This window comes from Brienomyrus brachyistius, chromosome 4 (genome assembly GCF_023856365.1).
Source record: "Brienomyrus brachyistius isolate T26 chromosome 4, BBRACH_0.4, whole genome shotgun sequence".
NCBI classification, from domain to species: domain Eukaryota; kingdom Metazoa; phylum Chordata; class Actinopteri; order Osteoglossiformes; family Mormyridae; genus Brienomyrus; species Brienomyrus brachyistius.
Window position 1 is genome coordinate 26,558,726 of NC_064536.1, and position 12,684 is coordinate 26,571,409.

Sequence of the window (12,684 nt, forward strand, 5' to 3'; positions counted from 1 at the left end):
TCACACCCTCGCTGAATTCACGAACAGACACACACGAAAATTACAAACAGGCTGGCAGTGAACCCAGAGCAGGTTATGCTTGGCCAACCTTAACAGACACCTCCTACTGGCAATCCAAGGTTGCCTTTCCTCTGCTGCTTCCAGAAATGACCCAGTAGCTAAGGAACTGAGGTCCGTCTCCAATGCTGGCAATGACAACCAGCAGTGCCAGTTCAACCAGACAGCTCAAATCCAATAGGGACTGACCAATGAAGGCAGTCCAGTAGAAATGGTACCAATAAGGCAGCCATGATCCAGTAGGGGCTGACAATGAAGGTTGTCCAATAGAAAGAGAACCAAGAGAGCATCTCTGATCCAGAAGAGCCCAGACCCTGAGCTGTGGGCTGCTAGGCCCCTGTGGGAGGCCCTCCATAGCCAGGCATGCAGGCCGTTAGCAGACTCCCTGCTTCCCAAAGGCTAATGGGGGCATCAGACGTGGCAGCACCCAGCCACTTGACCCATCCTTCGGTGTCATTCCCGCTTTGGCTGATCTTTTAACCACCGCACAACTTTTCCGGCTTAACAAGCACATACGTATGATGCAGATGAGAACAGCGTGAGAGAGAAGTTAGACCCCCCCAGGGCACAACCACGTGGAAGCTGGGAGCGGAAGAGGGCCTTGGGGGGGGCAGGGAGGTACTCGTTCTGGGTCAGCTAGGTTCTCCGCAAACACACATACACACACACACCTCTCAATCACCTCCCCACTGCAAAATCTGCACACGGGCCCATTTGGGTTGTGATGGGAAAGGCCAGGATCAGATCCCTGTGTTCAGTCTTCTGTCCAGCTCCAGCAGGAGCAACACTGGACCAGGCCAGACACACGCATCAGGATCCCCCCCACCCTATACCATCTCAGTGCCAAGAGGGGTGTAGCTATCACACTAGAGTGATGAGTGGGGGGGGAGGGGCAAAGGGAGGGGTCCCATTATCCCCCAGCCCCCCCACCACTGCATACGAGGCACGGACCTTGCATGTCAGCACCCATGCTCGGCATGCGATGGGCCAGCCCGCTCTGGGAAATCACCCTTCACCCCCGGGGCTGAGAGCTGGGGCCAGCCTCTTCCTCCACCCTCCTCCGTCTCCTCAGAGGCATGTTCTCTCCGGTATGCCAGGCCTCCACTGCACACAGCTGTGCTCTCTTGGTGGGGGTGGGGGTGGGGGGGGGGCGGAGAGCAGAAAGGAGCAGGCTGCGGGCGCTGGAGTTTTATAAGCAGCAGGTGGCATGTGGGGGCCAGTGAGTAGGTTGGGATCTCATAGGGATAACCACTTAACCGGATAACTGAGTAAGGTCAGAAAGGGGGGTACAATTAGGGGATAGAGAGAAGGGTATGTTCAGGGCACAGAGAGGAGGGTACAGTCAGGGCACAGAGAGGAGGGTATGGTTAGGGCATAAAGAGGAGGGTATGGTTAGGGCATAAAGAGGAGGGTACAGTCAGGGCACAGAGAGGAGGGTACAGTCAGTGCACAGAGAGGAGGGTATGGTCAGGGTATAGAGAGGAGGGTACAGTAAGGGTACAGAGAGGAGGGTATGGTCAGGGTATAGAGAGGAGGGTACAGTCAGGGCACAGAGAGGAGGGTACAGTAAGGGTACAGAGAGGAGGGTACAGTCAGGGCACAGAGAGGAGGGTACAGTCAGGGCACAGAGAGGAGGGTACAGTCAGGGCATAAAGAGGAGGGTACAGTAAGGCTACAGAGAGGAGGGTACAGTCAGGGCACAGAGAGGAGGGTACAGTCAGTCCCTGTACGGTACAGAGAGGAGGGTAACAGTGAGGGTACAGAGAAGAGGGTTACAGTCAGGGTACAGAGAGAAGGGTACAGTCAGGGCATAAAGAGGAGGGTACAGTAAGGGTACAGAGAGGAGGGTACAGTCAGGGCACAGAGAGGAGGGTACAGTCAGTCCCTGTACGGTATAGAGAGGAGGGTAACAGTCAGGGTACAGAGAAGAGGGTTACAGTCAGGGTACAGAGAGGAGGGTACGGTCAGTCCCTGTATGGTACAGAGAGGAGGGTAACAGTCAGGGTACAGAGATGAGGGTACGGTCAACCCTCTAAGAACACAGAGGAGGGTACAGTCAGTCTCTGGAGACAGACGCGTTTCTTTGTTCTGTGCGATAACCGTGTTTGATCTACCTCCTGCTCAGATCCTTTTCATCTTGAATTCTTCTAATTTATGCATCTCTGACAGCCCTGACAGGTTTCCTGGGAAAACCAGCAAAGCTACCTCTCTGGTCTGACGGCACAGTTCTGGGGAGCATCTTCAAAGGACTGACATGGTTGCGCACGGTCGGAGGCCAGACAGACGTCATCGTCGGCACCGCCGGACCCTCACGGATCACGCCGGGCAGGGCGAGCGAAACGACGTCTTGAAAACATCGGATTTCAAAAAAAACGATCGCCGCATGCTTTCTTCGGAGTTAAAGTCTCAGATCGCTCATCGCCGTAATCCTGCAGCAGCGGGAAAGCAAACAACCCCTGGATTTAGGTCTCAAATGCCCTGAGAGGATCTGTCAGTGCTGGCCGCTTCGCCATCCATGGGGGTCCTTTGTAGAAGTTTGTTTACGCAAAGATAAAACTTCCATCTTTATTCCCCGTGCCCGACGGGAGACAAAACAATATCTGGAATGAGGGGGTGGGTGGGGGGGAAGCATAACAATGACTTCAAAACCACCAGCAGCTCTGCCAACGTGTCACCCCCCACACCATCCATCTGATGGTTCGAGCTGGGCCATTCCACGTGGCAGGCCGGGTCTGATCCGACCATCTCCGCACGGCCTATGGAGCTCCACCAACCTGGCTTCACCCCTGTTCTGTGTGGGTGGGGTCAAATCAAAGGATGATCGTCAGGAGATGAATGACGGGAGGAAATGGGGGATTGACTTTGTGTTCCCACCCCCCCCCCTGCTTTTGTGTCCACCCCCCTCACCATGTGATCCTCCGAGCCTCGACACGCCAACCCTGCTAATATGGGGGCTATTCATTATATTTCAGATTTTCAGAGATCATTAATCACATTTAGGGGCCTGTAAAAAAAAACATTCATAAAAATCATAACAACAGACAAGGGGCAGGATCCAGAGGACACTGGCTTCCCGGAGTTCCTGAAGACACGCGTTAAACATGATGCGTGCTGTGCCATCAACACACGGCCGATCGCGGAGCCCGTCATACAAAAGTGACGATTGAGGATTTACTGTGAAGTGTCAGAGCCACCGTCTGCTGAAACGGAACCTGGCTGTCATGGATCAGCACCAGGCTGGTTCCCCCGGCCCATATGGCCGGGCCCGGCACCACAGCGATGACGGCAAACAAAACAGGACAGACAAGAAGCTGTGGACCCGGGGAGAGGGGATGGGGCTGATTTACAGCCAGCGCCACCTCTGAGGTCACCCCGCTGGATGCTGCCTTCAAGTGCTCCTTTCTTCCTGGTGTTTTTCCCTCCCTGAGATGCCCCAACAAGCTCCCCCTCCCCAGCATTCCCAGAATCCCAGTGTCTTGTTTATTCTCAGGCGCCTGTATGTATACTCCCGCTGGTGATCCCTGTAGGGGGTGTCGTCCTGCTTTCGTGCTTCATGCTGCCCTCGCCCCTGCCAGGATCTACCAGAGGGTGGCCCCGAAATGCCCTGCACTCATTTTTGGGGGTTGCGTGGTCTCTATTAGCACATGAAAGCCAGGAGGGACTGGAGTGTTTAAGCTGTAAAAGGCCCCGTGCGTGTGATGGAGTGAAGGCATTTTGTGAAGGAAATTGCCATCGTTTGGAAAAATATCTACGCGGATTTATGAGGATATGCAGGGTGAGGAGTCTTCCTCAGGAGGAGGATGAAGGAACAGGGGGTGTGTGTATCGAGAAATGGATGGATGGATGCATGCATGCATGGATGTAAGGATGGATGGATGGATTTATGGATGAGTGGATTTTGGTTACATGAATGCAGGACACGATAACACATGGATGAAGAAACCAGCCAGCAGGTCTTATCTAATTCAAATACCGTCACTGTGAGTTCCCAGCATGCCTTGCTCCCCACACCCCTGTGCGCCCCACACGCAGATTCACACGCTAAGCCGGGGAGGGGGGACGGCCATTGTCCGTCCTCATTGGTATTCCGGCGTCCGCAGATAAAGGGAGAAACGACGGGGAAAATGCAGGGGGGGCAGCAATGGGACAGAGCTGAAGGGGGGCTGGGGGTTCTGCCAGGGGGTGACACCAAGTGCAGATACTTCTTCGCAAAACCAGCTGGACATGTCTGCGGGGGCGGCCCACTGGAACAGGAGGCGTAACTTCGTCCGGCCCAGTTACTGGGGACAACGGAAGTCACACCGAGGCAGCAGGTTCACCTCCTGTTATACCGTACAATATAGCATCCATCAGCTGGCCCAGTGCATTCTGGGTAGATGCATTGTGAGCAGAGACGCAGTAAGGGCATGGATACCCTGGTAGATTCATGGGTTACAGCATTTCACCGGGGCCATTCAAATATGCAAAATTTGAAATTTTACTGGACGCGGGGGCTCAAGGAGGCATTTTGTTATAGGCTCCGAATTTCTAGCGGGGTGGGGTGGCATTCCAAATCGGAGAGGAACAGATGACGAGACAGGAGTGGAAATAAAACAGGAAGTGACACAAGGTCCTCTTCCTGCAGGCTGGCAGACGTGGACAGGCCCAGAATGACAGAACCTCACAGGACTGACGGTGGGCGCGGCACAGGGACCGACATCGAGAATGGACAAGCTGCTGGTGTTGGACGGGATGAAGCGGGACGGTTTGGACTCACCGGTGTGGCTGCGGATGTGGACCCTCAGCGTACCATTGCTGGCAAATTTCTGTCCACAGTATAGGCAGATCTTCTCCTTCTCGCCCGTGTGAGTCTGTCAGGGTGGAATGGATGCGCTCACTGTACGGTGAAACCGATCCAGTCGCTGTCCCCCTCATCCCTACCCCGCCCCCGACGTAGGTATGACACAGCGTGTTCTGCCTGGACCCACACGCAGTAACCTGGGCCAGTGTTTACGATTTGCCTTACTCGGTTTCTCTTTGGCCCCAGAGTTAAATAAGGCAGATTCCGTTTTATCCTACCGCAAACTGGCCACTTTGCTTTCAAGTTTATGCTTCTGTTGTGCTGGTGCGGCCTCCCACTCCCCCCACCCCCTTCAAAACCCGCATCAATCTTCCGAAAGGGGATGTTTTTCCAGTAAAAGCTTTCTTCGTTACCGAGTCCCCATCATATGGTTCCGTTTGCTGTCCCACCACAAGACGCTGTAAGAGCACGACGCACCGCATAACTTGACATGTATATCAGGGAAGATGAACGGCAGGTCATGGAAACAGACAGGAAAAACACAAAAAGAGAGATTAATCACAGAAGGACGCTTTAGGGCTTCCCTGAAATGGGGGACCAGTGGCCTAAACCTGCTCTACAACAGCTGGCCTCTAGGAGCCAGTGTGGAGCAGGAGGATCGGCCAGCACAGGATGCCATACTCTCACTCGGAGCGTGAACCCGTTGGGATGTCGGGGTGGTGCTTTTCAGAAAACATAAGTTAATAGAGTGCCGTGGGGAAGCAGACCAGCAAAGACAGTTGAACACTGCAACCTTAACTGCAGGATGGTAAACATGGACATAAGCCCCACTTCTTAAATAACAAGAATGTGCAGCAGACGCAGGGCTACAGTCATAGTCCAAAGTAATGAAGGTCTCACATCTCTCCCATGAATAAAAAGTCCCTGTCTCACATCTCTCCCATGAATAAAAAGTCCCTGTCTCACATCTCTCCCATGAATAAAAAGTCCCTGTCTCACATCTGTCCTATTAATAGAGTCTGTCTCACATCTGTCCTACTAATACAAAATCCCTGTGTCACATCTCTCCTTTGAATAAATAGTCCCTGTCTCACCTCTGTCCTACTAAAACAGAGTCCTTAGCTCACATCTGTCCTATTAATATTGTCTCACAACTGTCCTACTAATACAAAATCCCTGTCCTACATCTATCCTATAAATAAATAGTCCCTGTTTCACATCTGTCCTACTAATACAAAATTCACGTCTCACATCTATCCTATGAATAAATATTTCCTGTCTCACATCTGTCCTATTAATACAAAATTCATGACTCACATCCGTCCTATTAATAGAGTCCCTGTCTCACCTCTGTCCTACTAAAACAGTCTCTGACTCACATCTGTTCTATTAATAGAGTCTGTCTCACAACTGTCCTACTAGTACAGTCCCTGTCTCGCATCTCTCCTAGTAATACAGAGTCCCTGTCTAACATCTGTCCTGCTAATAACGAGTCCCTCCCTCACATCTGTCTTCGATGTATGAAACCCAAAAAACTAATGAAATTCAATAATAAAACAAGTTTTTGGCATTTCTTCAGGTCTTTTCAAAGATCTTTTTAAAAAAAATGCCCCAGTTCTGCAGGACGTCTCCAAATTGTGAAGTGAGGAGTCTGGCTCGCCCAGAAGGGGCCGCAGGGTGTGCAAGCCTCGTCACACCAGGATGCAGTGAGCAGCAGGGCAGCGGCGCCTCACACGGGTGAAAGCAGCTCTCCGGCATCGAAGGCAGGTTTGCGGCCGATACTCCCATCCGCCAGGCTCTAAAGCCCCAACCCCGAAATTTCAGAACTATCAGGAAGGACAGGCAAGGCCCGGCACTGCTAGGAGGCCAGAATAAAAGCAAAGGTTCAGAATAAACAGAAATTAAACAACAGATCCTGGCTGAGCACCAGAGGGAAAAGCAAAATTGCACATAATAGCTGTCCTGTAGGGCGGCGCTCTTTTCTGTTGCAGGTTCCTGCCTTCTCGCTGGAGAGGATCGCAGCTAATCTGTCATACACCAGCGGCACAAAACTGTCTGCCGAACCGCCTGTCTTCCCCACGGTTCGCAAGGTAGTATGTTAGTAATTTATTTGGTCCCATGCCAAGGCAGGATTTGCTCCCGGCCCGAGCCCCCGGACACACCGGCACGTTATAGCCCCCCAGATCCACCCCGGGACCTCTCCAGTGCCTTAAAACCCCGCTAGGGCTAAACGTCGTCTCTAATTACGAAGAAAAATGTGTGTGATGGCTTTTGCAGTCACGGGAGAAGCGTGTAAAGGCGGGAGGGAGTGGGGGGGATTTTAAAGCATTTATGGTCGAAATAAAAAGTACTGCGTGATCCCAGCTGTACCAGAAAAACACAGGCTGCGTGTTTATCTAACACACCAAGATTTACAGCACCGCCAAAAATTCTCACTGTGGGAATTAAAAGTCAAAAAAGGAACATTTATTCATCAGTGTTTCATGTTCAGTTCGACGTCTAGAGTTGGGCATGATTATAGAGTCTGCCGACCTCATAATTAGAGAATGAACTTCTCATTTTGCAGAAACGGTAATTCGGGTTTCCGCCTGAAGGGGGCTGCTGAGCAAGCCACCTTACCTTCTTGTGGCTCTTCAGGACGGATGGCGTGACAAAGGCCTTCTCGCAGAGGTCGCACTTGTACTTCTTGTGGCCGTCGTGCACCACCTGTATGTGCACGTTGAGCGTGTCCTTGCGCTTGAAGGTCGCGTCGCACTGGTCACATTTGAAGGTCCTCTCGCCTGAGAAAAGACGGGCACGTCACAAGGTCGGCCAATGGAAAATCAGTCAGGATAAAGTCCTCTCCTTCCAATACGAGAGTCTCCCAGCAGCATCCGCAAATAAGAGCAAAGCAGAAAATCGCTCTACGGAGACTCTGTCATCATCCTGTAAGTCATGGAAATGTCTACCTTCAGGATCAAGTGCTTTAAAAATCCCCCCGCTCTGTATCCTTTGTGTTCTGCCCCTGAAAGACAGCTCCGACTCATGAAGAGAGGCATAGCCCTTCCCTGACACGCGAGGCCACGCTCCTGAGGCCTGTCTCGTTAAAGAGCGCACAGCCCCATCTGAGCCTGACAGGAGGCAGTAAAACCCCGTGAGTAGAGAAGCTTCTGTTTTAATGCGATTTCCACAACGTCCTGACTCCCCAAGCCGAAAAAAGGGGCAAGGGCTCCCCCCTCGCTCTCTGAAACGTCTCCACCCGGGGACGACCGCCGCAGACAGAGCGCAAGGGAGCAGCGAACGTGCCACCTTGCAGATACATCCGCATGCTGCACCTGCGGACTCCAAACAGGAACAGGAAATGACACACCTGTGGGCCAGGAGGACCAAGGAGGTCACAGTGGTGCCTGATTTTCACCTGATGGGCACCGCACACAAAGACCCGCACACACGCCGAGCCACACACAGCAGACCGTTTCCACCGTGCACGTGGTGCTGAGACATCCTGACAGCGGGAAGAGGTGTAAATCCCTGAACTGCACATCACCACTTGTAGGGGGCGCTGTCCTGCACACCTGGAGAGCCACCATTTAAAGACAGGCAGCCACACATACACACACACACCGACAAATACACACGGTACTCACTGTTGTGTATCAGCAGGTGGCGCTGCAGCGAGAATGGTGTGCGGAACAGCGCCTTGCATTCCTCGCACTGGAAGGGCCTCTCTTCTGAGTGGGTCTGTGTGGGGGTGAGGGAGCAGGGAATCAGGGGGATCTCTGCAATCGAGCGGCATAATTACCTAAGGAGGGATAACGGGATTGTAACCCACCTCAATCAAGAGGTCAATCAACTACCCCACTAAATTCATCAGGCCCAGCAACCCCCCCACACCCCCCCCGGATCAGGGAGTCCCAGGGGAGACAGATGGAAGGTAGGATGAAGAATTATTTGCGGGAGGCTCTGTCTCATGGAGTGTCATGTTTCCAGCCGGGCTGGGGGAGAGGGGGGATGGGGGGGATTGCTGTCCTGGGTCCTCCCTGTACAACCTCTTACTCCAAATAACATTGGTCTACCTAGACAGACACCCCGCTCTATAGAGCCCATGTGTGTGTGCGTGCGTGTGTGTATGTGTGAGTGTGTGTGTACACGTATGTGTGTATGCATGTGTGTGTGTATGCGTGTATGCATGTACGTGTGTGGATGTGTGTGTGTGTGTGTGTGTGCATGTGTGGGACATATTGGAGTGCACAGCCCACAATCCAAGATGATGTAATGGCTACTGCCTCTGCCCTGCCCCTTCCTACATCTATCCTGCCCATGCTCCACCCCTTCCCTATCCACCCCTTCCCTATCATGCTCCACCCCTTCCCACTCATTCTCAATCCCATCACACGCATTGCCATACATACGCCACCCATGCCACACCCCTGCTCCACACATGCTCCACCCATTCTAGTGTCAATCCTCCCGATGGTCCACCTTAACCCCACCCCTTCCTTATCAGCCCCACCCATGCCACCCATGCTCCGCCCATGCCCCACCCCCCTTTGCATTACCTTCTTGTGGTTCTTGTAGACGTTCCTGTGGGCAAACTCCTTCCCGCACAGTTTGCACTTGTAGGGCTTGTCCTCGCTGTGGATGATCTTGTGCGCTGTCACCTGGTCCAGGCGCTTGAAGGAGCGGCTGCAAACCTCGCAGGTGTACGGCCGCTTCTCTGCGAGCCCGGAGGGGGAGGCGGCAGTGAGGGAAAACAGCCAATCAGATAGAAGAAACCCTCCCTCCCTGGGCCATCCTACGCCCATTCCGATTGGGACAGAATCACAGACAGTGCTGCTCTTGGCTGTACCTGAGTGCGTTATCATGTGCCGCTTGAGCTGATTGGTGGAGATGAATTTCTTGTCGCACGCCGGGCAGTCAAAGACCTCATGCACCTGAGAGAAACCAAGACAAATGAAACGCAGAAGCCAAGTTAGTGACAGGGATCTGAAAACACTCAGGGCAGAATTTACCGCACTGACGGCACGTCAGACGCTCCAGCCAAGGCTGATCTGGGATTAAAGCCGGATCTTCGCTTACATTTTAACCACAACTTTCCTTTTAATCGTCTTTGCTGGCAGATGCAAAGACACCGCAGCTGTGAGACACCGAGCGGCTGCTCTCCCGATTCGAAGCGGGCTGTCTGCTGGCAGAACTTTCCGGAACACATTGCAGATGCCACGGTCCAGCCAGATAAGGAAGCCAGCCTATCTTAACAGTTGCCGTGGAGAACCTCACTGAGAGGGGATAATGCCAATGGCTCCCGTGAGGGACGAGCTGCAATGATTAAGCTCTTTGCTGTGCCCCCACCCCCCCCACACCAGGCCCAGCCCACTGCCAGAATGAAGCAAATGGGGGGGGGATGGAAATGTAATTAAGCTGGCAACAGAGTTTTAATAACTGCACCTCTGTGCTCTGGTGCTTGCGACTGTTCCGTGGGGCATGTGATCCTCATTGGGGGGGGGGGCAGTGATACATCAGTATGGTGCCTTCGAGAAGGAAGGCAGCCCGTCTGAAACGCCCTCTCTGGAGAGACGACGCCAGAGCCTCCTCAGCCAGCATGCCAGCAGCTTTCTGGAAACTTCCGGTCCCTGCAGTCCGGCTTTGACGGAAGCACTTTCGGGAACGACGGTTGCCGTTCGTCTTTTGAGTTTGGGAAGAGAGGGGCTGAGACACAGGATTAGCACAGCCTTTGGCCGGATTTTCTGCGACCATCCCTGGGCAGCTTCAGAATTGCTCACAGACAGAAGTTTCCGGGCCTCTCCATAGAGTCCTGGGTCAGCGTCAAGTCGAGATTTTGGAAGGTTTCCGGACCTCTCCATGGAGTCTTGAGCTGATATTTTGGGAAGTATGTTTTAATCAGGGTCCGGATCAGAGGGTGACATCGCTTCATGTCCATTTAATTACTCCAACAAGAAACCCTGCAGCTCACAGACAGCCATGCTGCGCACCGTCAAGGTGTGATGTAAATTTCAGAAAAAAATTTATGAAAATGCAGTTAGGACGATCGAGGCTCATTCCATGTGGCGAGTTGGGAGAGAGCGAGCGAAAGAGAGAGAGAGGGGGAGAGAGAGAGGAACTTCACAGTGCCAAATCAGATTAGCCTCCCGAAACAACACCGCTCGATGCAGCCGCTCTCAGCCGGCCCGGCCAGCAAAAGAGCCGATTATGAGAACAATCTGTTTGTCATTAGGGCGCCCAGGCCCATCAGAGGCTTTGCGAGTGAGACTGGGAGGGGGTAATCGCCCACTGACAGGGGTCAGGGCACCGCGGCGATTCTGGCCCGCCTCAGTGCAGCCTCAAAAGGTCCAGAGCCCTCCACAGCTTACCACACGAGCTCTGCTGGCCCTGGGACAAAGGGCACCCTGACATCAAACTGGGATTTTACACCCAGTGTCCAGAAGGGGTGATTCTAGGCATTAGAGAGCCATAGTTCATACAGTGGGGCCAATTTTTATTATTACCCAATCAAATGTTTTAGATTTATGAGGGACACTCTGGGGGCCCAATCAGCTTTCAGATAGGGCCCCATGCCTGTACACGCCCCTGGCATCCAGGGAACCACGAATCACCCTTTCATCTTCATGCCCCATTTTCAATAGGTCATCCTCCATCATTATGGTGCCTCGTCTGAAATCCATTCCCACTGACATCTTCAGGGGGCAAACTGGATGTGTCCTCCGCACGGTAATGGGTCTCAACGTGAGGGGGGGGTTAAATGACCTTCACCTGATCAGGGAGGAAAAGCATTCTGGGATTTTCTAGACGGTCCAAACAAGGGCCATGTGATGGCTGATCACACTGGATGAGAGAGACGCTGTATCAATGGCCTGTGTTGATTATGTATTTAAAGTGCCCTTCATGGCAGCCTGACTCTTTAATGAAGGGTCAGTGGCTTGGCCAGCATCCATCTCTATCCTCTGCGCATCGAGAAGCTGGCTCCCCTTCAATGAACAAGGGCTATAGTGCAGAGTACCAGGAAAGTCACTCTTGGATGAAATCTGCTACCTAAAGATCCTTCAGCAAGTCTAAATAACATCCAAGGGGGGTACGCATTCAAACCGCTCCCCCGACCTACCCACTCCTGCGAACCCTTGGCAACGCAGTTGGGGCCTGCCTACCGCACCCCCTACCGTTGAGGTCTACTGCTTCACGAAGAAGTTTCATAAGATAAAGATCGAAGACCTGACCTGGCAGAAGCGTGTTGCGTTGCTAGGAAACCTGGTCAAGTGACCCATGTACCTGCCCCCGATAACTACCACAAATCATGGCCCCTGATTACTCTCATGGAATGTGTGTCTGCTTGCTTCCCCGGATGATTAAAGAATGTCTTCTCCTCCATCAAGAGTGAGGAGGCTCTGATTCTTCTCCCTATTCCTATCATGGTATAGATGGAGCAACGATTTTGTGGGAAAATGCCAACCTTTCGGTGCTCCTGCAGGTTGACCGACGAAGAGCACTTCTTGTTGCAGATGGAGCACATCAGCTTCCTACGAGCACTTCCTACAAAAGAGACAGAGGTCTCCGTGAATACTCAGAGCCCATCCGTTTCTCACGTCAAATTCCCGCAAGGAAAAGGTACGAGAGTGAGCATATGTGCCTGGACTGACAACCAGTCAGCTTCCTGGAAAAGAAAAGCAGGTCACTGTAAGCAAATGTCAACATCAAGAGCTAAACAGCTTCATACGCGTAAATGAAGTTAGGGCCCCGAGTCTGAGTACCAGCACTGACACCCAATCAGCTTCTCGCATGAGCTTCCTGTGAAGCAAAGATAGGATGCTGAGTGCGAGTGCCAGAACTGAGAGCCAATCAACTTCTAGCATGTACTT

The 12,684-nt window shown here is 52.7% G+C and overlaps 1 protein-coding gene across 3 annotated transcripts in view; it reads right to left on the bottom strand.

Moving 5' to 3' along the window:
* The window catches only part of prdm5 (PR domain containing 5), a 36,925-nt gene that overhangs the window by 10,287 nt on the left and 13,954 nt on the right, over nt 1-12,684 (bottom strand). For all 3 annotated transcript variants that reach the window (XM_049010805.1, XM_049010804.1, XM_049010803.1), the window contains exons 8-13: nt 12,279-12,358; nt 9,666-9,750; nt 9,376-9,533; nt 8,464-8,557; nt 7,457-7,617; nt 4,814-4,907 (exon numbers count right to left, since the gene is read on the bottom strand). In XM_049010805.1, the coding sequence (XP_048866762.1) occupies nt 4,814-4,907; nt 7,457-7,617; nt 8,464-8,557; nt 9,376-9,533; nt 9,666-9,750; nt 12,279-12,358 (672 nt within the window). The remainder of the gene's footprint in view (nt 1-4,813; nt 4,908-7,456; nt 7,618-8,463; nt 8,558-9,375; nt 9,534-9,665; nt 9,751-12,278; nt 12,359-12,684) is intronic.